Raw genomic sequence first — 23,539 nt, forward strand, 5'->3', positions numbered from 1 at the left:
TCAAAGATCATGTTGTATTAAAGCACTATGTAATGAGGAAAAAAAGTATTTCAAATTGTAGAAAATATTATTCATATAGTTCATGACGATCATCTTCTTTCTTTTTAGTTTCATTTAGTTTTATTTTCTAGATGTGAATGTTGCTAAAGCTTCAAGAGTTATAGCTCTCCCATATCAATTTACTAATGTCTCATTCTTGTTCAACTGAGTCCAACTCGCCAGGTCACAAGTCTGCCAACACCAAGTTCTGCAAAAATCTCCAACAAACCACCGCTCGCTCACAGATCGGAATGGAGCTCTGTTCTCCGCTCCATGGCCTCTCATCTGTCCACCTCTCCTTCTCCACTTCCCTTTCTCCTCTCCTTCTCCGCTTCCCTTTCTCCTCTCCTTCGAATGTCGAAGCCGCAGCGAAGCCAGAAACTGCTCGACTCGGGGGTGGTGGGTGAGATGGTGCCGCTGGAGATTGGGAATGACGAGAAGTTAGCTACCACAATTTCCAAACAGGCAAAAAAAAAATAAACTTAATTTTTGAATCATTGAAAATTCCGGAGCACGATTTAGGCAGACTTCAGTTGCTGTGGAGCACAAAGGTCACATGAATGCAACCATCATGTATTCATGTTCCAGCGGTGCATGGCAGTGATTGGATTGTTGAATATGAAAAACTTAAGCAACAGCTGCAGCAATTTCCGATTTGTCTATGCCTTGTATATCGGTGATCCTCAGCTTAGTGAGTTCCTGAAGTGACAATGAAGCATCCATAAGAAGCTGATACCAAAGCAACATCATTTAGTACTTGTATGAGGTCTCACCTGGCGGTGGCCCTTCGTTCGACGGTAATTTTTTCTTCGCTTTTTCTTGAATATGATAACTTTTGCATCTAAAGCCTGCGAAGGAATCAAAATCAGTTAGCAGAAGAAAGATATGGCATGCATTGATTTATAGTGAAACAAAAATCTTTGAGAAAATGAATAGTGAAATAGTGAGTAGACATATTTTAGATCTAAGGCGGTCCAAAATTGCGTTCAAGCACGTCTTATTTCGGTGAACAAAGAATAATGATTTCACAACAAGCGATTTGAATCAGAAACAACTGAGGATAATTGTGAGTTCTTGACGCAATCTCAGGAACAGCTATATAATGCCTATTCCACAGAACTGATATTAAATACAAGAGATGCCCGCGTATATAATTATCTTTAGCTACAAGGACAGTCTAGCAAGATGCAGATGTAGCTACCTGCTATGCATCTCAATAGAAAACAAAAAGGATAAAAAGATAAATGGTTGCTTACATGTTCTTCAACAACAGCATGCACCACGGCTTCAGGTACCATTGGCCTACCAATAATTGTTTGCATTTTTGATCCCAACATCAGAACTCTGTTCAAGTTTAACTGCAAACAAACCAGAAAGAGTAAATAGATACATACTAAACACCATTTGAGTGTTAGCAAGCATTCTGTAACAATTGCTGTATTTTCTTAATCTGTGCTATTGTCTTTGTTGTTTTAATCTGAAGATAATCGGGTGGTAGCAAGCAAAATAGAAAGTTTTTTTAAAGGTTACCTTTCTTGAAAGAGGTGATCCAAAATTAAAACAATTAGTAGATTAATGGACGAAGGTTCTATTGAAGAGTAATAAATAATTGTTCACGAATCAAGTAAAAAAAATGTCTAGACAAAAAAATGCCAAATTCAATGAAGTTTCTGGAGGGTATACAATTGAACCAAAGTCTTGAAGGAGATTATGCACGGGTACCACACAAGCTGCCATAAAATTCATATATCAAAACTAGATAGTGCTTTTCAAGTTACTTCTAAAAGAGTCCATCCATTCTTCTCTCACAAAAAATCTGCATTCTAAATGCTTTGGTTATAAGTAAAAGTTTTAAAAGAACCAATTTTTCAAGCAGCTGCATATAGTTATATGCAAAAGGAACATACCTAAATACAAAGTTACATGCGAAATTGTTTTCCTCTCTAGGTAGAAACAATATACAACATACCCAGCGTAGAACCAAAACACAAATCACAAAGTAAAGGAAAAGAAAGGATATAACGTAGTTCAACTTTACATCTACAAAGAAAATTCAAGCCTCTATGATATGAAACGACGAAAAGAAAAAAGAACAGAGAAATTCTGCAAAAGCTGTTGCTCACACTTTGTAGAAGAAGCTTTCTCAAACTTTTTTTAAAATGCTAATTAAGAAAATTAAAAAAAACAAGAAGAAAAATTCTCTCTACAAATTTTTGCTCTCCAATACTCATTACACATATCCCAATGCACCCTTGCATCTTGCACACAACCCAATATCGAAAATCGTAGGACAAGACTAGAAGCGGCCAAACCCAAAAAAATGTAAAAGAACTTAAAAAGGATTACTATAATGGTTGCACATTAAGCCATAGTCAAGCATGGTGCGCCTGCACGCATGGTATAAGGTCATGCTGGGCTACATTGCATGAATGTGCCAAGCTCACATTCGCTCACATGTAGGCTAAAATACAAGCCAACCCAATGAATCGCCACCACAATGAGTTTTTGTTCAATCTAATACTGTAAGTGTGATGCTTTGAAGTGCCAACCTCAATTTGCTCCACCATTGAATAAATTGGGATTTACATCCTTGAGTTCACCTCAATTAAGCATGTGTACAACCATTTTGATTGTTGCATCATTCAACCACATATGGATATCCATAGGAGCTATACGGCCATAAAAAACTAGCAGATTTTCTCTTTTAATTGATTGTTTTTTCATGAGACACATTATGCAATCTGAGCTCACTAGATGTGCTACCCAACTCATATGTCCTAGGGTTAGAGAAGTCTTCACACAAAAAAATTCTCTAACCTTCTTATTACGTGTGTTCAATTCCCAATAACCACCCTCCCCACTGTTTAATCTAATAGGCTCAATGAAATCAATTTCTTCCTCATCTTTGGAAAGGATTGCCTGTCCAAAATGTACATTCTTCTTTAGGAAAACTAGGTTTGATTGAGCCAGCAGCCAAGATCTCCACCTCCACCTCTGAGTTTTAGACTTGAGGTCTCAGCCATACTCATAACAAATCTCAAACTACTCTCTCCTATATATCGCACAATGAAACCAAACTACCGTACTATAGGAAGTATTATTATTAACCGTTAAGATGACAAACAATAATACCTTAAGCCATGATTGTTTGTACACTATCATGAACCTCTGCCTTATTATCTAGGGACTAGGGACAAGTTCTTTTGAGGTGATCATATGTCTTGCACCTAAGCAATCAGCATTGTTTATCTGAGTTTGGATCTAGATCTAGGCTACCTAGATTCTCGCCCTAGTGGCAGCCGACCCTTTTTGTTCTCACGTTGCAAATTTCTCTTTTTTTAAAGCAACATGTCCAATATACTTTATTTACCATCTTCTAGAGAGTCATCTTACCTCTCTTGCCAACCAAGAGTGTATTGAAAAAAGTATAATACAAATTAGAACATTAAGTGATTAAATTCTACGTCATGTTACCATCTATTATCTTCTCAATAACCATAGCAAACTCATCCACAAGGTCTTGGAAAATAATAAGACACTTCAACTGGTCTCAATCATTCATTATTTGTAGCTTCAATAATTCTCTAGATGGATTTGATTGATGGCACTGATTGGCATGTAACATTCCACCAATTTCATCATGACACCTTGTATTGTACTCTCAATAGCAATATTAGCTACACGACACAATATCTCATTACTAGGTAGAATATCTGCTATGTTAGCAACTCTAACATCATTAATCAACCTAAAAAAAATTGTACATCTCATATGAACACCAAATATCCCCTATGATACTATTGAAGTCCTTGTTAGGCTAAGAAAAATTTGTGTCTATCATGTTGACCGCACCACCCACTATGAAGCCCTTAGTGAAATGCTCTTCCAATCTAGAAATAGCATTATGATGCCACTTGCTAGGTTTGATCACCTCAGATGCTACCTTTTGGGTTGATGCTTCTCCATAACCACTTATTGAAATTCACATGACTAAAGAACCACAAATAAGTTAGAACAACCTAAAAAGCTGCACCCCATTATCTATCATCCAAAACCATCCCTTTTTGATTGGCAATGGTGCACCAAGACAATTCACATAAGGCTTTGTCAGTAACTGAATGACCACAAACAAGGCAACAAACATGCATAACAAAAGAACACCAGTGAGCTACCATAGTTTAGCCTAAGCCCATATTCACAAATAAAATAGAAGTGTATATGACATAGAAACAGAAGCATAAAAAAACTAGGGCATAATGCAACCCACACCATGTAGAAGAAGCCCTCTCAATTACCCTAAACTCTTCTCCTAATGCTGATGCAAAAATAAGAAAGATTTTCCCTAGCCCCTGCCCCAACACCAAAAGCTCTTCCAATCTTATTCTTTGCAAGCTACTTAGCCCACAATATTCGTTCACTGCATCCTGAGGCATTATTTCATCTAGCATGCAACTTGAGGTGGAATGCCACAACATCAGCCTGAAAACCATGTAAAACCTCTTTAAAATGGATACATTGCTTGTTGACTGCATGCCAAGGTTGTGTAATTGAACCGAGTGCAGGTCCAGCTATGAGCCAAACCAACATGAGAGACGACAAGCTTCGCATGAAGAAAAGAACCAGTAATCTTAATTGAGAGATAAAACAGATAAAACACTAAACTAATCGCAAGGAAGGCAACAATTGAAACACGCATACTTGATTATATGTTCGAAGGCACTTACCTTATCGTTAACCTCACAGTACTTGAGTCTTTCAGTGAAAATGGAATCTCCATTGCTGACTTTGAACTGATGAGAACCAATCTATGGGCAACAAAAAGGAGAACTTTCAAGATTCTTTGCATCAAAAATAATACCATCAAGTCAAAAACGAAAGCAAGACGCCAGTCTGTATTTACCTGAACAACAGCGAAATATGGTTCGTATGGCTTGAACGGATTCTCCGACGAATCCAGCGGGCCGATCACCTTATATCCAATCTCAGCCGCCTCTGCAACCTTTTCTTCCTCTGTTTTGCCACTTTGTCCGATGCTTTTTGGACCCAATGTATGGTCTGTCTCCTCTTCCTCGTACTCCTCATCTCCTTCTTCGTCTTCATCGTCATCTTCCTCCTCGTCTGAAGAATTCGTTGGACGGGAAGCAAAAAAGCGAGGGCTAGCGACACGAATCAAACTGACAGAGCGGAATCCCACTGGAGCGTGTTGGAGATTCAAAGGTGAGCCTGGATTGATTGCGAGATCGAGGGATCGAAGGATCAGGGAGGTTTGTGGGATCTCCAGAGCAGCAGTGGAGATGAGACGAGCCCGTACATGCCGGGCGAGGGTGCCAAGGCATCGGCTGGCCATGGATGGGAGATCCTCGCTCGCAGGAGCCAAGCGAAAGAAGCAACTTGGGTTTAGTTAGGGTTTTAGTTGGCACAGTCCAATTTTAGCGTAGCACAGAGTAAATCTGGTTCATCATCCTTTTCCTGAAATTTAATGTCTTTTAATATCATAATTTGCTAAAATTGTCTTTTAAATTATTTTTCATAACTTACTTTACTTTAAAAATATCTCTCTTTTTAAAATTAAAAAACAAAATATTAGAGCCATTTTTTATGTTAAAAAATTCAGGATATATATATATATATATATATGAGATGATTAAAAATCAGATAATTTTATAAAACTAAATTGTGTTTTTCTCACATTGACTTTTCAAAATAATAACATATGCAATTTTAAAATTTTAATGGACAAAAATGAAAAGGCATGTCTTATTTTTATTTTAGACATTATTATAATCATTTTTATCAAAATTGATACACCATTAATTGTAATAATTTTGTTAATAAAACTATTCCATGGTACAATAGTTTTACAAATTGCTATAGAATAGTTTTAATTAATATTTAAATAATTTTAATTTTTTTTGTTTTTAATATGAAGAGATTTGGCCCAATTTCAAGCCTAAACAGACATCTTTAAAAGGAAAGAAAATTAAAAGAAAAAAGTAATTAAATACAAATATTTTTAAAAAATACTTTGGACGGTTGCGCCATTTGTTTCTTAGGCCGGTTGCGAGATTCCGTGTTATCCTTTTTTTCTTATTATTTTAATTAGACACTTTATGGAAACTATAGCTTTTATAGATTAAATTCAAATAACTTTATATTGATGTGAAATTTTCTGACGTGAAATTTAATTGGCTAATTTCTGAAGATGCGAAGTTAGGCAGCCGCCAAACAACTGAGGATGGTTGATTGCTCGATCATATTAACCATTAGAGGTATCTTTTCATATGGGCTTTTCTTATCACTTAAGTATCCTTCCTTCGGGGGAAAGTGTCTTATTTGAGATATGAACTTTTTCCATTTGTCAATTGTTGTGTATTTTTTTATGATTTAAAATAGTGAAATGAACAGAATTGGCAATTGTGCTTTTGATCACATTGAAACGTCCAGGAAATTCCATTTCGATCTTCGAATCAATCCTTCAAGATCCTACAAAATTACATGAAATAAATTACAAGCCAATATTTATATTTACAGCGCCTGTGTAAATTGAGGAGTGAAATTGCTTTCTATGAACCGATATCCTGGTGATCTATCTCGTGAAGCCGCTAAATTCTAGATCAGAAGGCTTCTCTATTGAAACCGCTAAATTCTAGATCAGAAGGCTTCTTTCTTCGTCGGCGGGGAGGAGGAGCGCGCTGTCGTCGCGACTCCGCGTGACGTAGAGGCGGTCGTAGAGGAAGCCGGCGAGCGCGCTTCCGGCGAGCGGTCCGGCCCAATAAATCCAGTGATCGGACCAATTCCAGCTGGCCAGCGCCGGGCCGAAGGACCTGGCGGGGTTCATGGAGGCGCCGGAGAAGTAGCCGCCTGCCAAGGTGTTGGCCCCCACGATGAGCCCGACGAGCAGCGGCGCGTTGCTGGAGACGACTCCCGTCTTCGGCTCCATCACGATGGCGTAGACCGAGAAGACCATGGAGAAGGTGAGCACGAGCTCCATGAGCAGGCCCTGGAGCGGGCGTATCCCTGATCCCAGAGCATGCACCGGCAAGTCCTGCGACGCATATATGCATCAAATCTCTCAAATTTTCGTCGAGTCACATAAAAAATTGATTTTTTTAGTAGGATTGCAATCAAAATCGATACCTGTACTCCGGCGATGTACACGAGGAGGAAGCAGGCGGCGGCGGAGCCGAGCAGCTGGGCCGCGACGTAGAGTACGCACCGTAAGACGGTGACGTAGCCGCCGGCCGCGAACCCGATCGTGACGGCCGGGTTCAGGTGTCCGGCGGAGGAGTCCATCCCGACAGCCACCATGACCGCCACCAGCATCGCGTTGGTGGCCGCCGCCGCCGTCAGCCCCATGATGGACCCCTGTCCTCCTGCCAAGTCCTCTGACCACCGCCGTCCAAATTAATTAGGACCAAATCAAGGCTTATATGGAACGACCAGAAAGATGAAGTTACCGGCAGACATGGCAGCGCCGACGCCGGTGAAGACGAAGAGGAAGGTGAGGAGGAGCTCGGTGAAGACAGAGCGGGGGAACTCCGGGTCCTCCACCTCCTTCCTGTTTCCCAGCGAGATCTTGGCCATGGATTAAATAGCAAGTGAATTGTTTGAGGATAAAATTAGCGGTCATGGTGGAGGATTCTTATAGAGACGGAGTGGAAGAGAGCTGCCGTATTTTCTCGAGGAAACCCTGAAAGCTGTCCAACGTGGCATATCTTTTTCCTACTCTGCGAGGGGCCGGAAGCCCAAGAAAGTGGCGTGTTCTTTAATTAATTTTATTTTTACTAGTTTTCTAATAAATTTCTGTTTTGAGTTTTCATATATTATTTTTAAATACAAAAAGAAAAGAAACTTCTGTTTTAGTTTTTGACTACTTTTTGTCGCCTTTATTTTTCTTCTCATGAAAGAAAAGTTAAAAATCAAAAGAATATCTAAAGATATACTGAAAAAGGAATAGACATCCCATGAGATATTTTATATCAAAAATATTATAGGATAATGAGACGTCCTTATAATTTTTAATTTTTTAAAATATCCGACATAAGGAAAATTTTTTTTATTACTATATAATATGTAAATTTCACAATGATATGATATTACGCGAAATTAAAATATAAATTGTAGAAGAGAAGTTCTGCTCCAACAATCTCCCCCTCAAACAAAGGACCACAGGCCCCCTCAAACAGAAAGTTTTCATTTGATGTCCGAATCCTCGATCCACTAGGACTTTCTGCCCCTTGATTCACTCGACTTGTTAGGACTTCCTGCCCCTCGGTCCACTCGACCTACTAGGACTTCCTGCCTAGCCCAACTATGACTAATTATTAGTATAGATGGAATCAGAATATCTCCACAATAATATGATATTGTCCATTTTGGACCTAAACACTCATGATTTTGTTGTTAGGCTCTCCCTAAAAGACCTCATACCAATGGAAATATCTTCCCTTTTATAAACTCATGATCTATGTAGAGTTATGTGGGGACCCTCAGGAAAAACGAAGGAGGTAGGGGAGGCCCAGACCATGAGGAACATGGCAGCCGGACTATGAGAAAAAAATGGTAGGGGACTTCTAGTAGTCTTTTATTTGAGGGGATGATTATTGGACCTCTCGGTCCATCCGATCTATTAGAACTTCCTGCCTAGTGTCTGATCCTGCCTGGTGTTTTAAGGTTCAACCCATGGTTAGCTTTGGATCATGACTTTTTCAGTAGTTAATCCGATGAAAATATCTCCACAATGGCAGCGACATGATATTGTCCACTTTGGGACTAAATCCTCATGGCTTTGTTCTTGGACTCTCTCCAAAAGATCTCATCCCAATGGAGATATCTTTTATCTTTTTAAATCTATGATTTTTTTCATGTATTTTAGATGTGAAACTATGTTTATACCTTACAATCCAATATAACCATGTTTTCTTCGTATTGATTAATTCCGTTAGCCACATTTTTCTTCCGAGTCGTGAACTCTTCTTCGATTGGTTGCCAAAAAGCCTATGAATGAAACTGTGTTTGGATCCTTCCTTCCTTCCTTCCATTAATCGACGGCTCAGATTCAACTGATGAATCTTTTGACTTAGAACTTCTAAATATCTAAAGAGAGACGAACTTTGTTCTGGAGCAGCGCATTGTGATCGGGTGGATAAACATCCGTTCCATGTTCAGATAAGATTTGACTGTTTGTTCCGGCTCCATTGTGTAAAAGTTTAAAAAAGTGTTCTTTATTTCAGTTATAATAAAAAAAGACACTATATATATATATATATTTTAAATAGTTAATTAATTTTGATATGAATTGATTTTAATTAATTTTATTAAATTAATAAAGATTCATGTGTAATAATTTTAACTATATTTTCTATAATAACCCTTATTTTTTAAAATAAATAAATAAATGTACATAGAAATTAACCATCGACAAGATTTGACGTTTGATTTCTAATCAAGTTCATTTCTACTGTTCCTTTTTCTTTAGATGTCATGGTCAGGTGAAATAGAACCATTGAGGTCTCCATCTTATCATCCAAGGTTGATTCTTCCTTCACTGGAAAAATATCAAGGGTATATAGCAATGGAGTTAAATCTTATCACTGGACTTTCTTCACGCATAAGAACTTGTGACGGGACGTGTGCAGTGTGCTCAGTTTTTGACCTCTGCGAGAAGATAAGAACTTGCGAATTTTAACGATCAAACAAAAGAACGAACGTCGTGGCATAGATGTCATGGTCAGGCGACGGGTCCAGGACTCCGTCAACCTGGAGGCTGACCGGTTCGATTCAAGTCGGAGCTCGAGTCAGGTTAATTTAACTCACGGCGAGTTCAAATCAAACTCGGACTAAGTCAATCCAATCCACGGGCAAACTTAACTCTAGTCAATTCAGTGTAAAAAAATAAATGTTTAATATATAATATAATACTGTTAGTTAAACTCAATAAAAAGAGGCTCCAACATGTTCCAGCACCCATTGCACGTCCATTGTCCACTGCCCCCTCCGTGGAAGTGAACTGTGAAAGCCACCACGCACCTTCTCTCTCGCTCGCTCGCGTGCGTGCGTAGCCACTTGCCTATGTCTCCTCCCACGGCGAATGCGCGCGTGCGTGCGCCCCGCTCGCCATCACCCTCCCTAATCCCAGCAAAAGCCTCCGCCCGGACTGGACGCCGACTACTTTGCGCACTCGAGTGCGCCCTTCAAACTGGGGACATGTTTTCCGGAACTCGACATCACATGTCGCGCGTCTATTTAAACGCTCAAGCATCATGGAAGAGATCATCCACTCTCGTAATCCATACCGCCTTACTTTGCCTTCGTTTCATGGAGCCTCCACGCCGTGGCCGGTTCGTTCAGGCATTCCGTCAAACAGGGGGAAGGCGACGCCGCTGCCGTCCGTCGGAATTATCCAAAGGCTCCGCAGCGGGTCGTTATGAAGGCGCGTCGTCGGACGTGGAGTCGGACGCCGCGACGACGTACGATGGCAACTGTGACGACGCAGAGGTTGATCAGCTGCTGGAGGCGGAGAGCGTGAGAAAGAAGATTGAAGTGCTGGCTGCGATGGTGGGCATGGAAGGATCGAGGGGAGCAGGGGCGGTGTTGCGCGAGGTAGTTAAGGTTCTCAGGGAGTTGGAGAAGAAAGCAGAGCACGTCGTCCAGTGGAGGAGCAGGGAATTAAACAAGGATGATCAGGAAGAAGAGTAGGTGGGAATATAATTATGGAAATGCGTGTTGCCTTTCTCTCTATGTTTCACCGGATATGTGAAAATAAATTTCTTTAAGAAAAAAAAACTATCGAATTAAACTTTGAATCCAATTTCAATCATAAAGAACAAATTGTCCCATTGTTTAAAATACAAAGTTATGAATGCTCTCATATTTTCATACAAAGTTCTTACTGAAACACATATTAATTACTGACATGTGCATGATTGGAATATTTCTCTTAGCTCTCGAGCTCTCATAATACATGAGATATACAGCATTAGAGCAAATTACTGTGTCTAGTGAGTAAATAGGCATTGGAATAATAGGAACTTTTAATGCACGTACGTCCATATACATATATATGTGGTCCTCGAGCTCAGCACAAAATTAACATCTATTATTGAGGATTATCATACCCTTAATTAATGACTTAGTTACAGTGAAAGTCTAAGCTCCAAGTCCAGCTCTTCTTCATTACTCGAGTCAGAAGTTTGAGTGAACGAAGCCATTGGTTGGCGTCTTTCATGCCTCGTCTTCTGTGATGAAGACTGCATGCAGCAACGTAAACCCAGAAACTAATTAATCTTAAGTTGCTACAGTTAAACTCAACAATGATCAATAAGGAGAATCATATCTCTTATATATTGGATCATGAGAGAGATATATGATAAGAAAGGAAAATAAAACAACCTCCTGATAGTTTCCGAAAAGTGGCAGTGTAATAGTACTTGGAGGCTTGTAATATTGGAACGAAGTAGTACTGCTTAATCCTTGTGAGCTGGGATAATTAGAAAATATTACGAGAACAGTTTTTGGAAAGAAAAGAGTACTCTTAAACACATTATTATTACCTTGTTGAAGGATTAGGCCAGTAATCACCATAATTGGAGCCTCTCTGACCATTTGTAACAAGAATAGTTTATTAGCATGGTGATCAAAGTTAATGCATGCATGAAATCATTAAAAAAAAATAGTCCTAGCTAGATAAACTAGAATAGGCTCAAGAAAAGAATCATGCATGTTCAAGCTTAATTTCCCTAATCGTCTTTTTCTTTTTACACTTTAATAAGCATGATGAAGTCGAATACTAGATGGTATTGCCAATTTAACATACCATATCATTAGGATGAAGTGCATACGATGAAGACCCTAAATCGACTCTAGAGTCTTCCTGCACGACAAATTAAATCCACGAAAATATAGTTACCATGAAAATTCTCCAGTCATCAATATTGATTAGATTTCTTCATGGATCATTAAAAAGCTAGCTAGCTATTACTGAACATGTGCATCACAAGCTTTGGATATATATATGAGACAGAGGAGAAGTAGACCATGTTGAGATCGTTGTGGTAATTGGAGATATGCTTTTTCATTTGGTCTTCCAACCGGATCTTCTCCAACTGAGCCACCCCGAGTCCTCTCTGGGGCTGCTTCGGCGCCTTCTCGCTGCTGCTCTTCTTCCCCTTCCTCGAACCGGAGGATCTCGATCCGCTTCCCAAGTGCAAGTATGATCGGCCCTCCATCGATCTCGATTCCTCTCTTCCACCTTCCAACAAGAAGAAAGAGAAGAAGAGGAGGAGGAGGAGGAAGAAGAAGAAGTAGTGATGTATAAAGAAATATATGATGAGTTGGCAACAGCCATTTAAAGGTCAAACTGTTCCTGCTGGTTCATATATTTTTGTAGATTCGGGGAGATCTCATACGCCTTCCAAGTTAATTATAGCTTGTTCAGCCCAAATGGTCGATCGTATCTACTGCGCTTTAAGTGTCGATATATCGGTAATTAATTAACTATGGTATATATATATAAGTCTATATATATATATTATGTCACGTGGAGGAAGATTTCATGGTATCTAGTTCGATGCTGCATGCTGCATGTTCTCCTCGTATCTGGGGTTTGAATACAACGCATGCACGTGCGACGATGGATTATCGACATGGTCTTGATTAATCTTGTTCAGATACGAGTAATCTACTTGATTCTTCATACGTATATACAGTTTGAAGTAAGTTTTTGACCAAATATTGCGACTGCAGTTGTTCGAAGGCATGTCAATATAAATATCTATGTATGATCTTTGAATTTAATGGGACTAGCAAACATTGTGCTAGGAAGAAATATAATCTTTGACTCGAGACTAGTTAGCGAGCATGTGATCGTGATATGTTAATTAGTTATGTTATGGTTAAGAGAGGATGCTAACTTAATTGAATTAATCTCAAAGTAAGTTTCAATAAATGTAACACCTTTTTGTGTATCTATAATTTGGTCTTTGTCAATGTGATGCTTGAAAGGACACTAAATCAATATAATAACCTCTAATCAAGTGATTATTATATATATAATGACCACTTTAATTAGTCCTGTGGCCTGGCTTTTCCCTTGCCAAACTTAATTAACCCAATAATTAATTACTAAACTAGAGAGGATAATTAGGTGTCAAATGTGCTAAGGCTAGTAAGAGAGATACGTGTCAGTTTCTAAGCCTTACTTTAAGAGATGATCTAGAATTTATCATTTGTAGTATGCATGCTACAATATATAAATGTATAAATTCATGCATGCAAAATTAAATAATATTGAAGCAGAGCAAATGGGCATTTGAGGTGCATGCATTGCATACAAATATTTAATGTGTAATGCTTTAAAATTTAAATTCCTTTAAACAAAGGCAAAGTTGTTAATGATCATCTTCAGAACATCAATTAAAATAAAGCAACATGGAGTTTTATATGCTCGAGAGGAAATAATTTAAAGAGGGAGGAGATTTTGGTGCATGGGAAAGATGAGACATCAAATATCGGGTCTGAATATTGCCCACATGTCACAGTGTGTGTATATATATATATATATATATATATATATATATATATATATATATATATATATATATATATATATATATATATATATATATTTCAGAAATAATATACTTGATGGCAAAAAAGCATGTATAAAAAAAATATTTGCTCTTTGCTCAGCATATATATCATGGACCAACAACTCATACAAATTAAGAATATTATTCAATTGCCAATGTGATTGGTGTTCTCCTTAATGAACAACAATTTGATGAGTGATGGCGACTTGAGACCTCCAAGAAAAAACTGAACAAAATAATTTTCCCACTAAACCTTGACCAATGATAATCTTGATATTTGAGGTATAAGAGAAGGTGGTTGGAGAAGGATTAGGTGCAATTTAATCACTATAACATATTGTATTATTAATTGAGGGATTAATTAATTTGCAACAATGGAATGCAACAAAATCTGCCGACAAGGTTGCAACATATGAATTCTTAGGACGATGACGTCATCGTAATTAATGCGTCAAACAAATATATGATTTGATAAAGATTTCGTTGGTTAAGTAGATGATTGAGAATTTGATTAGTATGTCTAGTTCAAGAGGGCACAATAAAAGGCCGATTATTTGTAGCTGAAGGCCCATGGCCTTATGGCCCATTAAGGGCATCGTTCTTCCTTTTCGTCACTCGAGCAGTGACGGACGGAAGCGGAGCGTGCCAGTTTTGTGATGCAGGAAAGCATGCTTTCGTCGCGGCGATCTCCTCCTTACCCGGAGGAGGACGGGCAGGAGGGTGGCGCCGGAAGTTTTGACGACGAGTCCAAGACGAGGAAGAGCGCATCCTTCGGTGTCAGGGCCTTCGTGCACGCCAGGTCTGCTCTCTCCGGCCAGTGCGCTGCCGTCTCCATCTTCCTCCTCTTCCTCGTCTCCGTCGCCTCCTTACTATTCTCCCGCTCGCGTCACGTGGTCTGCGTCTCGCCCTATGATCCATCTACTCGCACTTTGCTCTTCGGGGCAGCCCTCGATGGCCTCACCTCCGATTTCGGATCCCTCGGCGTGCCCTGGTGTAAGCTCCTTCATCCCTTTCGTCTTCATTGGTCTTCTTCGAATCTCAGTTTCCTAGTTTTGGAACTTCCCCTCTTATAGTTTCGCTCACATGGTAAGTAAAATTTTTAGGGATTTTCCAAGTCTTTGATTGGTTCGAGAAATTTTTAGAGGTTTCTCCAATTCATATACTTTCTTAGCGCTAGGAATGGCTTATAGTTTATTGCGAATCTTGATCCGATATCTGCAGTTGGTTTTCAATAGATCTACCATGTTTCAAGGTAGCGTTTCCTCTGATGATATTGCATGGAATTGCTTCTTAACTCTTGTACTTGGCAAAAGGCAGATCGAAACTAGGGAAAACTGTGGAGTGGTCAAGAAAGGACTTGCTCAAAGGCTTGGAAGAGTTTGTGAAGATCTATGAGACTCGACCTATCAAGAACAACATGTACGGCATGGGCTTTGACCACAGCTTTGGGTTGTGGTTCATGGCACGGTGGCTTAAGCCAGATCTGATGATAGAAAGTGGTGCTTTCAAGGGCCACTCTACTTGGGTTCTGCGGCAGGCAATGCCAGAGAAGTGGATAATATCACTATCGCCCCGCCACCCAGAGAAGTATATGAAGAAGGGACCAGCCTATGTTGATAAGAATTGCACTTACTTTGCCGGAAAGGAGTTTGTGGACTTTGGCAGTGTTGACTGGGGGAGCGTTTTAATGAAGCATGGGATTTCTGACCTGAGTCGGATTCTTGTGTTCTTTGATGATCACCAGAATGAATTGAAAAGGTATAGGAATTTCTCTCTGAATCTCAAACTTAAAAAAGTATGATACGTCTTTGATATTCAATAACATAATTTGTTATAGGCTATACAGCTTTATATTATGGGATATTTGTTCTTTTGTTTGCTGGTGCTTCAAACTATTCTTGTGTGCCATTAATTTAGTTAGCCCTGACAAGCACCGATAAATAGCTACTGATGTTCCTAATTGGAAGTTGATGATATTTTCTGACAATCTTCGTGTATTTCTTTGACTAGTTTGTTAGCATCTAGTTGTTCATTTTCATAATTTCTTGGACAGATTAAAACAGGTTCTAAATGCTGGTTTCCAACATCTTATTTTTGAGGATAACTATGATACTGGAACTGGAGATCATTATTCCTTAAGACAAATATGCGACCAATACTATATTAGAGGTAAATCTCGTATGGTTCCTGCATTCTCTGTAGATGGTCAATGCTACTTTTGCATCCTTAATATCTCCTATACATCAGTAGTAGATGAGTATGATCATAACATAACAAAGTGATCAGTGATAAAAGTTGAACCATGTTGTCTTTTGTTGTGCTATACTAATATCAATCAGAAGGATCAAATGTTTGAGTGGTCAATGCTCTTCTCTTTTGCAGGCTGAGATGAAAAAGATGAGAATGGCATTTTAAGACTGGGTTTGTTAATCCAAGTTTTTTTTTTTTTTGCTTATGCACGATTGCTAAATCACAAATCTGCATCCTAAAACTAATGGCTGATCTTACTTGAATTGCAGTAAATTGCAATTATTCCCTTTTATGAAATTTTGATGCCATCCAATAGTTCATTATGAAGATACTATAGCTTACAACACTGTCATCTGTGATGGTGTATCAATTGGCTGCAAAAGTTTATATGACTAATTGTGCTGCAGTTTGTTCTTTTTTGCATCAAAGTTTAAACAACCTTATATCTTTTCTTCATCGATTATCTCCATGTAGAAAGGTATAGCTTCAAGAATCTTGAGCATTCCAGATAATCCACTTTGTTTAATTTAGGAGGTGGACATAGCTGCTTCATCGAGAGTGATGAAGCAAGGATCAGGATGAAAAGGAAAAGGTTCTGGGATAAAGCTGTGGACAGAGATGAACTTTGTGGAAATGGTGAAGAATGGTGGGGTGTCCGGGGATATATGCGAGACGATTTCAACCATAGCAACAAGGCAATCTCCTATGAAGAACATTTTCAAAACAGCAGGTTTGTGGAGTCGGTATTGGATGTTTACTGGGAACTCCCACCGGTTGCTGGTCCTTCACTTACTCACCAAACAAGGTATGACCCTGCCCGTGCCTCTGATCCAATTATCGAAGATGGAAGATTTGGCCTGTTCCAAAGGCTTGGCCTAGCAAACTTTGAAACTTCAGTTTTTAATGGATATACACAAATGGTATATGTTCAAGTGTCTGCCGCAACCTCTTAAATCACATGCAGAGCTTTTAGAATCGCTTTCATGTTTTTGCGTTCTGCTCACGGAAATTGAACTAGTTTGTTCTGTTGTTTTTCATATTTCCTTCTGTACATATCTTTTTTCAGTTTATTTCAAGTTGAACTATGCAAGCTTGGCTCATTATTAGTAAACTAAAATGATCCTCACGATTGGATTCGAAACCATAAACGTTATCAGCAACTCTAGTGACCTTGCATTGAAGATTTTATAGGAGGAAGAATCTAGTACAACGTTGTTTGCATAATACTGCTTATTTTCTTGCAATCACAATATGGATTGACATCTTCTCACAGCTACCAGCTTGAACTGCAATTTTATTTTATAGAAGCATAGTTGATGCAGTGTTTTAAGATATTGTGAAATACCTTTGATGCACTGTTTTATCTGGTGTTTCCAAAGCAGCCGATTTAATATTTCAACCTATTTAGCTGGGAAGTTGTTCGCAGGGACAATTCGATTCTTTTGAACAACAATCAAATCTAGGCTTGTTTAGTGATTTCTTTCAACATGTATAATTGAATCTTATGCCAAGCACTACCTCTACCACGCAAGAGAAACCATTCAACTTGATGAAAACACACATCTAATACCAATGCATATGAGACGACCAGATAATACCTACTACAGTAACTACGAACACTGTCCACGAGCTAGCAAGTCAACTAGAGGTTTCACTCCACTCTGGTAAATCACAAAATAAAGACGGAAGACTAAACAGACTATCTTTCAGTTTCTGTGAGCCAGTTGCAACTAGTTTGGTCTGCATGCACCAAATTGTAGGTTGGAAGTGGTGTTAGTTCCTGCTCTTGGATTTCTCCATGGAGCTGCACCAAAATTTGCTCTTGGAGCTGCAAGATCTGGTCAGCCACAAGCTAATTTGTAGGGGTAAAAAAAACACTAAGCTTGTATGTTATCGACCAACCGGAGAGAAGGGCGAAATGGAGACACATACCAATACCAATTGCATCTGAACCTTTCATGATCCTCAACCTTCTGCATGAATCAGTAAACATACTGCAATATCAAATACAAAGAATTAGTACTAGTTCAAGTAGAGAACAGTAGCAATCCTGAATCTCATAGGAATACAAGACTGCCAAAATAAATCTCAAAAAAGGAATGAGATAATCAATTTGATTCACTTTAGGCACAAAAGAAGGCCAGAAAATCCATATTGAATCTAAAACCATAGGAGACTCTTCTCTTCTTATGTGACATCGGAATCAAATGACTGAAAGTTATCACCACCTAACTGACTAGCAAAGACTATTCACATAGAATAGATGTAGTAGGAGATCAATTCATGGCACTTATCAGATCCTGCTAATGCATCGGAGTTACAGATTAACTGCTCAAGACACTAATAAATAGAGAAATGAAAAGAACATTATCACATTTGCTTGAAATGTCACTGTACCTCCATGGAACATCGCCTACAAGCATCCAATCCCCATCCTTGTCCTCATAGGTAAGAACATATTCAGACCCTTGAAGGAGATCTATCACTCGACCCTCTGTTAGCATCTCTCTGTTTGTCATTTCCTGTGATCCACACTGACCTAAAACGCAAAATTCAGAATTAGAGAAACAAATAACAATCTCCTTCAGGTCCTTTTCCAAAATTTGTTATATCAAAATAAAATTTGAAAAGGAGTATATCTTTTACAAATGTATAATAAAATTAGTCTACAGTCACAGATGCTTTTCAAAAAATTGGAAAATCAAATAAAAACGTGATCAGTGCAGTCAAAAACCGCTCTATTAATTGAAAGAAAGAACACTATAGAAGGCATACACAATAACAGTGGGAGATTCCTTGCTCCAACACTGAAACATTATGAACTTTAATCATTTTACAATTAGAACAACATATGTTATATATATTCCTATAAATTGATATTAAATGCCTTTCACTGTACATTGGGCATCTTACTTCTACGAAAGAATAACAATATTAATAATGACTTATTTAACAAACTCACATTGATCTCCTAGACTTTCAAAATTCCTATAGCAATATCATACACAATAACACTTTTACATAACTTCATTTTCTTTAAAGCATTTTTTAACCTCGCCTGGTCTAATAATGTAAACAAAACTATGATTTCTAAATTTACCATAACTTTCCTTCCTCCAAAACTAAATTCTCTACAGAATGCTCATTGAATAACATAGTCTTGAATAGACTTTAATGGAAAGATTAGATATATGCAGTCAGTCCCAAATAGTTAAGACTAACATGATTTATTATTGTTGTGGGTTTATGAAGCAGTTTGTAAAAATGAACTTTTCATTTTTCTTGATTACTTTATCATCAACAACCTTTTAATCTTTATCTTTTGTGCATCTTATATTATCTATTCCTTCACACTTTCCCTACCTAGAAATTAGAAGATAATATCCTTTTCCCTAGTTTTAGTTTCAAGATTGCGAAAAAAAATCAAACAATTTAAACTTTTTCATATTTTTGACATTACTAACCTTAATTAAAGCTACAATTTGACAATTTTTTAGAATATATCTTTCACATACAACCTCCAACTTTCTCTATATGTTACACTTATACTTGGACCTCACACTATTTGATTTATGGTTCAAGTAGAAGATATAGCATGCCAGCTCACAACACAACTGAAATTTGAAACTCAAAGTTTTGGTGTGAGGATAAGAAACCAAAACATCATGCTCACAACATTCAATCTTTCCCCAATAATCACAAAGATATAGCATGTATATTAACCATAGATCAAGATAGCTTACCAATAGTAAAGCAAGTAAACATCTTCTCAAGAGCCAATGAGAGTTCCTTATAGTCGGAATACGTTTTGAGGTCAACTTTTCTGAGATATGGAGCTCCATCCATGCTGACCTTGATATAGAGGCATTCCACCCCTTGTTTCACTTCAGCATCCTCCTTTTTCTTGGTTGGGTTTGCGACCATTGTGTTCTTTCTATAACTTCGGATCGGTGGCCATCCAATCACTTGTGCCCTGCTACAAATAACAAGTTCAGTAATCCCTGATGAAAGTAGTAGCTTCTTGTTCATAACCATTCAGAGATGTGCCATCATGAATGATCTGATAGTTCACAAGGCAAATGATAAACCAAAAACACAAAAGTTTTCCAAATCTAGCAACCAAATTTTAGAAACAGATGCACCAAATTTAAACCACGAAACGTAAAGTGTAAGAAGTTTTCTACATCTTGAGAATGTGAACTAGGCAATTACAATAAAGAATTACCCATTCTAACCAAATAGAGGGTTGGGGAATGTGAGAGTTTAACAAGTTAAACAAAAGTCATTGTACAAGGAGCCTTGCAGATTAAGGATTATGAGAGTCACAGAAAATTATTTTACACCAAATGTTCGTCATGATTCAATCCCTAAACAAACTACTAAACCCAGCAATGGAAGATTCATTGGACTAAATGATAGCAAAAACAAAGAATACTGTCAAAGGAACTGCAAAACACATCCTCTTTGACCAAATGGAAGAAAATTCTTACTTTGGCGAAGGCGCTGTCTTTTCGGCACCACCGGCATCCTTCCCCGCGTTGGCCGGCCCTGAATGCTTTCCACCGGCATTCTCCGCCTTGGCGGAGAAGGAAGCCCCACCCTTGCCAGGCTCCAGTTCAGATCCATTCACTCCAGGAAGCCCCCACTTTCCGGCCTCTTCGATAGTGTCCGAAAACCCCCTCTTGGCCCCGGAGACGAAGCTCTTGGGCGGTCCCAGCGACAGCCCGACCCCTGCTCCATCCGCCCTCTCCGGCGACTCCGAACCCGGGAGTCCAAGCCGGAGCTCAGTGTCCTTGAGATTGAGCGCGCCGGCCGCCGAGAACTTCTCAGGGCTCTCCGAGAGGCCTATGTAGTCGTGCTCCAGCGGCGGCGTCATCAAAGTTCCCTCCTTTGCTCCCCCACCGTGATTCTGCGAGCACAGCTAGCGAGACTCAATTAGACAAAGGAGGAGGCATAACAGGAGCAGGAAGAGGAACTTCACCTGTTGCGATTTCAAGGCCAAAGCGGACGCAGATTCCTACGCGCACGTATAGCAGCTCTCAAGACTCAGAGCAAAGACGAAGCAAGAAAGTTCTTATTTTTTTGCTCGACCTGCTCTTTTACATCGCAATCATAAGCGAGCCAAGCACGGAGAGAGAGAAGAGAGACCAAGATAAAAACTTGTGCCATGGACATTGGAGATGAAATTTGCCGAGTTTTTAATGGCTGCGATGTTGGAAGACTTTGCTCATTGGGACCGTAAACAGCCGACAGCGGATTGAAAGTCCCCGACAGCATCGCAGATAACCCTCCCTATTAAAATCCTTCTTTTCTACGCCCCCCAATCCTCCATGGCGACACTGCGCCTGTCTCCGCTCTCATCTTAATGCCCAACGAGAAAAACCTAGAGGATTAATTGACTCTCTCTCTCTCTCTCCCTCGTTCGACCGCATTAAAATGTGTGTGAGATAGCACCTGTGCCTGTAAAGTATCATTAGACTCGGAGAAACATCACATCAATCGTGGAAGACAACTTCTCTTCCAGGCCAAGACGGCATTAGTTGAGCTGCTCTCTGCGATCGACCATGTTTTGTTGGCAACAATGATGACAGGAACCCAACGACAAGGCCGAGGAAGGGCAAACGTAGCCATTATTATAGTTGAGAAATTCAACACAAGAACACTTTAGCCATCACCGGCGTTGTGTCGTAGACCTGCGGTCGACGGGTTGCGAAGGGAGAGAGAGAGAGAAACGAAGATGGCGACACGACCTGCGCCTAGTTCTGAGCCCCACGCCTGCACCGTCTGCCATTATTGTGTTTCGGAAGCATCGAACGGCTCGGCTCTCGCCGATGGGGCCCACGCAGGAGCTAGATCTCGCCGCGTGTCTGCCAGTCGGGGAGCGGGTCTGCTTGCGACAGTGGGAACAGAACACGGGAATTCTGGGTCAGTCGCTCGAGGACCGCCGCATGGCTTCGTTCGCTCGGTGTCGAACGGTGATACGGCGGCACTTGGCGTCGCGTGTTGGTGACGGGCGAGCGGATGAGTGGGCGGAGGGAGGGATGAGTGGACAGAGAGGAGACGGTGGTGGGGATCATGATTCGGAAGGTGTTGATCGTGAGAGCATCATGCTCTCGAAGATCGCCTGCGACCGCAGAGGAGAGAGTCGACCGATTACGTTGACTGGCATCCAAGAAGAAAATTTTTATTTATTTATTTTGTAATATTCAAGAAAAAAATATTTGGGCCCAAAGAAGATTTTATCATACTACGCGTATTCGATCATATTCAGTAAAATAAGTGTAGCCGTAGGATTATTGATAGAACATCTATATATTGTATTTGATGAAAAATTATATAAAACAATATGAAATACGGTTATCTAAGTGGATCGGACTACCACTTGACGGAGAGGTCGCGTTGTGATCTACAATTCTAATACTCGGATGGAGTATACCATCGCTATAGTGATGGGTCAATTGTGGAAGTCGACTGTTAATGATCTCAACATGAGCACTTCTCTGTTTTATCTTAGTGACCCGTGAAAAACTTCTATGAAACTAGAACGGTCACCTCTAAGATTAGTCGATCTCAACGTGACACTTCTATGATTTAGTTACTTTGATGGTCGGTGAAAAACTTCTGTGAAGTCGACTAATCATTTCCAAAATTAGTCTGTCTCAATGTGAATATTTCTCTAATTTAATTACTTTAATGGTTAATAAAAAATTTCTATGGGATCGAACCAGTCACCTCCAGATTAATCGGTCTCAACATGAACACTTCCTTGATTTACTTTGGTAGTCGGTGGGTGATGAAAAACTTCTGTGGAGCAGATCGATCACCTCCAAGCAATGACGTAATCAAAATCCTCAACTGCCCTCGGTTAATTAGTAGGACTGAACTAGATTATTTTTATTTTTAAATTTTAATTTAATATATTAAATTAAAAATTGTTAGGTTGCACTGGGTCCAGTGCAGCCCAGTACTAACTACGCTAGTGTTTCCAAGATTATAGTCGATCTCAATATAAACACTTTCTTGATTTACTTTGATGATCGATAAAAAAACTTTTATAACAACTAGATCGAGTCACTTCGGTTACTTTTCTAATTTACTATGTGAGAGTGGATTAATTCTCCATAAGATGAGAAACTTATGTGATAGTGGATTAATCGTCTGTAAGATGAGTAGGTCTGAAGAATTGAAAATCTCAAAAAAAAAAAAAACTTCGAAGTTTATAATCCACGAGTCACATTTGTGTGTCCTTTTGTGTCTCGGGCAAGTCATACTCAATAGATTCTCCTTCGCATCTATGATCAATACCTTAGCTTCTTCAACTTCCAACAATCTGTTTGCTTCAACTTCCAACAATCTATTTGTCATTTAACGCTGTCGTATTCAGATATCTTCTGTTGAGAATTTGTTACATTTTTATGATCTTCTCAACTTATCAATAGAAAACAAGGCCAGCTCTTGGCTTTAATTAATTGCAATATGGGCCAGTGATTTCAGAAACATACACAAATATCCCTAATTAAATTATCACTCTTTGTCTTGTGTGATTAATTTCTTGTGGTTGCGAATGAGTACAAAATCTTCTTGCTTGCCTGATTATTCTTGTTCTCTTTCAATCTTTTATTATTATTATTATTATTATTATTTTATTAAAAGAAAATTTT

At 39.1% G+C, this 23,539-nt stretch overlaps 5 protein-coding genes across 5 annotated transcripts; 1 reads left to right on the forward strand and 4 right to left on the reverse strand.

The window, feature by feature from the left end:
* Positions 1-540: 540 nt before the first annotated feature.
* Positions 541-5,395, reverse strand: LOC141835276 (large ribosomal subunit protein bL21m). The gene is made up of 5 exons (XM_074722711.1): positions 4,940-5,395; positions 4,764-4,844; positions 1,296-1,397; positions 813-887; positions 541-738 (listed from the first exon to the last, which is right to left on the reverse strand). The coding sequence occupies exons 1-5, from the start codon at positions 5,384-5,386 to the stop codon at positions 667-669; spliced, it is 777 nt and encodes a 258-aa protein (XP_074578812.1). The 5' UTR covers positions 5,387-5,395; the 3' UTR covers positions 541-666.
* A 1,273-nt stretch (positions 5,396-6,668) lies between these two features.
* LOC141835114 (aquaporin TIP4-4-like) lies at positions 6,669-7,638 on the reverse strand. Its single transcript, XM_074722542.1, has 3 exons — positions 7,497-7,638; positions 7,177-7,424; positions 6,669-7,084 (listed from the first exon to the last, which is right to left on the reverse strand). The coding sequence occupies exons 1-3, from the start codon at positions 7,621-7,623 to the stop codon at positions 6,686-6,688; spliced, it is 774 nt and encodes a 257-aa protein (XP_074578643.1). The 5' UTR covers positions 7,624-7,638; the 3' UTR covers positions 6,669-6,685.
* Positions 7,639-11,174: 3,536 nt separating this feature from the next.
* LOC141834479 (protein SPEAR1-like) lies at positions 11,175-12,266 on the reverse strand. Its single transcript, XM_074721804.1, has 5 exons — positions 12,075-12,266; positions 11,855-11,911; positions 11,592-11,635; positions 11,431-11,518; positions 11,175-11,288 (listed from the first exon to the last, which is right to left on the reverse strand). Exons 1-5 carry the CDS (start codon positions 12,264-12,266, stop codon positions 11,175-11,177), a joined length of 495 nt encoding a protein of 164 aa, XP_074577905.1.
* Positions 12,267-14,227: 1,961 nt separating this feature from the next.
* Positions 14,228-16,948, forward strand: LOC141834559 (uncharacterized). Its single transcript, XM_074721877.1, has 4 exons — positions 14,228-14,621; positions 14,942-15,386; positions 15,682-15,797; positions 16,410-16,948. Exons 1-4 carry the CDS (start codon positions 14,285-14,287, stop codon positions 16,829-16,831), a joined length of 1,320 nt encoding a protein of 439 aa, XP_074577978.1. The 5' UTR covers positions 14,228-14,284; the 3' UTR covers positions 16,832-16,948.
* Positions 16,949-17,608: 660 nt separating this feature from the next.
* LOC141834480 (auxin-responsive protein IAA17-like) lies at positions 17,609-21,530 on the reverse strand. Its single transcript, XM_074721805.1, has 6 exons — positions 20,860-21,530; positions 20,369-20,787; positions 19,622-19,851; positions 18,276-18,417; positions 17,811-17,872; positions 17,609-17,715 (listed from the first exon to the last, which is right to left on the reverse strand). The coding sequence occupies exons 2-6, from the start codon at positions 20,752-20,754 to the stop codon at positions 17,609-17,611; spliced, it is 927 nt and encodes a 308-aa protein (XP_074577906.1). The 5' UTR covers positions 20,755-20,787; positions 20,860-21,530.
* Between the last annotated feature and the right edge of the window lie 2,009 nt (positions 21,531-23,539).

Source organism: Curcuma longa, chromosome 9, assembly GCF_044706935.1.
Source record: "Curcuma longa cultivar G26 ecotype Majalengka, Jawa Barat chromosome 9, ITB_CL_G26_1.1, whole genome shotgun sequence".
Taxonomy (NCBI): Eukaryota; Viridiplantae; Streptophyta; class Magnoliopsida; order Zingiberales; family Zingiberaceae; genus Curcuma; species Curcuma longa.

What these genes read in the sequence shown, in the direction of transcription:
- LOC141834479 (XM_074721804.1), bottom strand. Translation starts at nt 12,266, where the DNA reads ATGGAGGGCCGATCATACTTGCACTTGGGAAGCGGATCGAGATCCTCC. An exon ending in CACTTCATCCTAATGATATG is followed by an intron (nt 11,636 to 11,854) that starts GTATGTTAAATT and finishes ACAAATGGTCAG; the next exon opens with AGAGGCTCCAATTATGGTGA. An exon ending in TGGCCTAATCCTTCAACAAG is followed by an intron (nt 11,519 to 11,591) that starts GTAATAATAATG and finishes TAATTATCCCAG; the next exon opens with CTCACAAGGATTAAGCAGTA.
- LOC141834480 (XM_074721805.1), bottom strand. Translation starts at nt 20,754, where the DNA reads ATGACGCCGCCGCTGGAGCACGACTACATAGGCCTCTCGGAGAGCCCT. An exon ending in AAGACAGCGCCTTCGCCAAA is followed by an intron (nt 19,852 to 20,368) that starts GTAAGAATTTTC and finishes TATTTGTAGCAG; the next exon opens with GGCACAAGTGATTGGATGGC. An exon ending in TTCAGATGCAATTGGTATTG is followed by an intron (nt 17,716 to 17,810) that starts GTATGTGTCTCC and finishes GTGGCTGACCAG; the next exon opens with ATCTTGCAGCTCCAAGAGCA.
- LOC141835114 (XM_074722542.1), bottom strand. Translation starts at nt 7,623, where the DNA reads ATGGCCAAGATCTCGCTGGGAAACAGGAAGGAGGTGGAGGACCCGGAG. An exon ending in CGGCGCTGCCATGTCTGCCG is followed by an intron (nt 7,425 to 7,496) that starts GTAACTTCATCT and finishes GGCGGTGGTCAG; the next exon opens with AGGACTTGGCAGGAGGACAG. An exon ending in TGTACATCGCCGGAGTACAG is followed by an intron (nt 7,085 to 7,176) that starts GTATCGATTTTG and finishes TATGCGTCGCAG; the next exon opens with GACTTGCCGGTGCATGCTCT.
- LOC141834559 (XM_074721877.1), top strand. Translation starts at nt 14,285, where the DNA reads ATGCAGGAAAGCATGCTTTCGTCGCGGCGATCTCCTCCTTACCCGGAG. An exon ending in ATCCCTCGGCGTGCCCTGGT is followed by an intron (nt 14,622 to 14,941) that starts GTAAGCTCCTTC and finishes ACTTGGCAAAAG; the next exon opens with GCAGATCGAAACTAGGGAAA. An exon ending in CACCAGAATGAATTGAAAAG is followed by an intron (nt 15,387 to 15,681) that starts GTATAGGAATTT and finishes TTTCTTGGACAG; the next exon opens with ATTAAAACAGGTTCTAAATG.
- LOC141835276 (XM_074722711.1), bottom strand. Translation starts at nt 5,386, where the DNA reads ATGGCCAGCCGATGCCTTGGCACCCTCGCCCGGCATGTACGGGCTCGT. An exon ending in ATGCTGTTGTTGAAGAACAT is followed by an intron (nt 888 to 1,295) that starts GTAAGCAACCAT and finishes ATTCCTTCGCAG; the next exon opens with GCTTTAGATGCAAAAGTTAT. An exon ending in GAACGAAGGGCCACCGCCAG is followed by an intron (nt 739 to 812) that starts GTGAGACCTCAT and finishes TTGTCACTTCAG; the next exon opens with GAACTCACTAAGCTGAGGAT.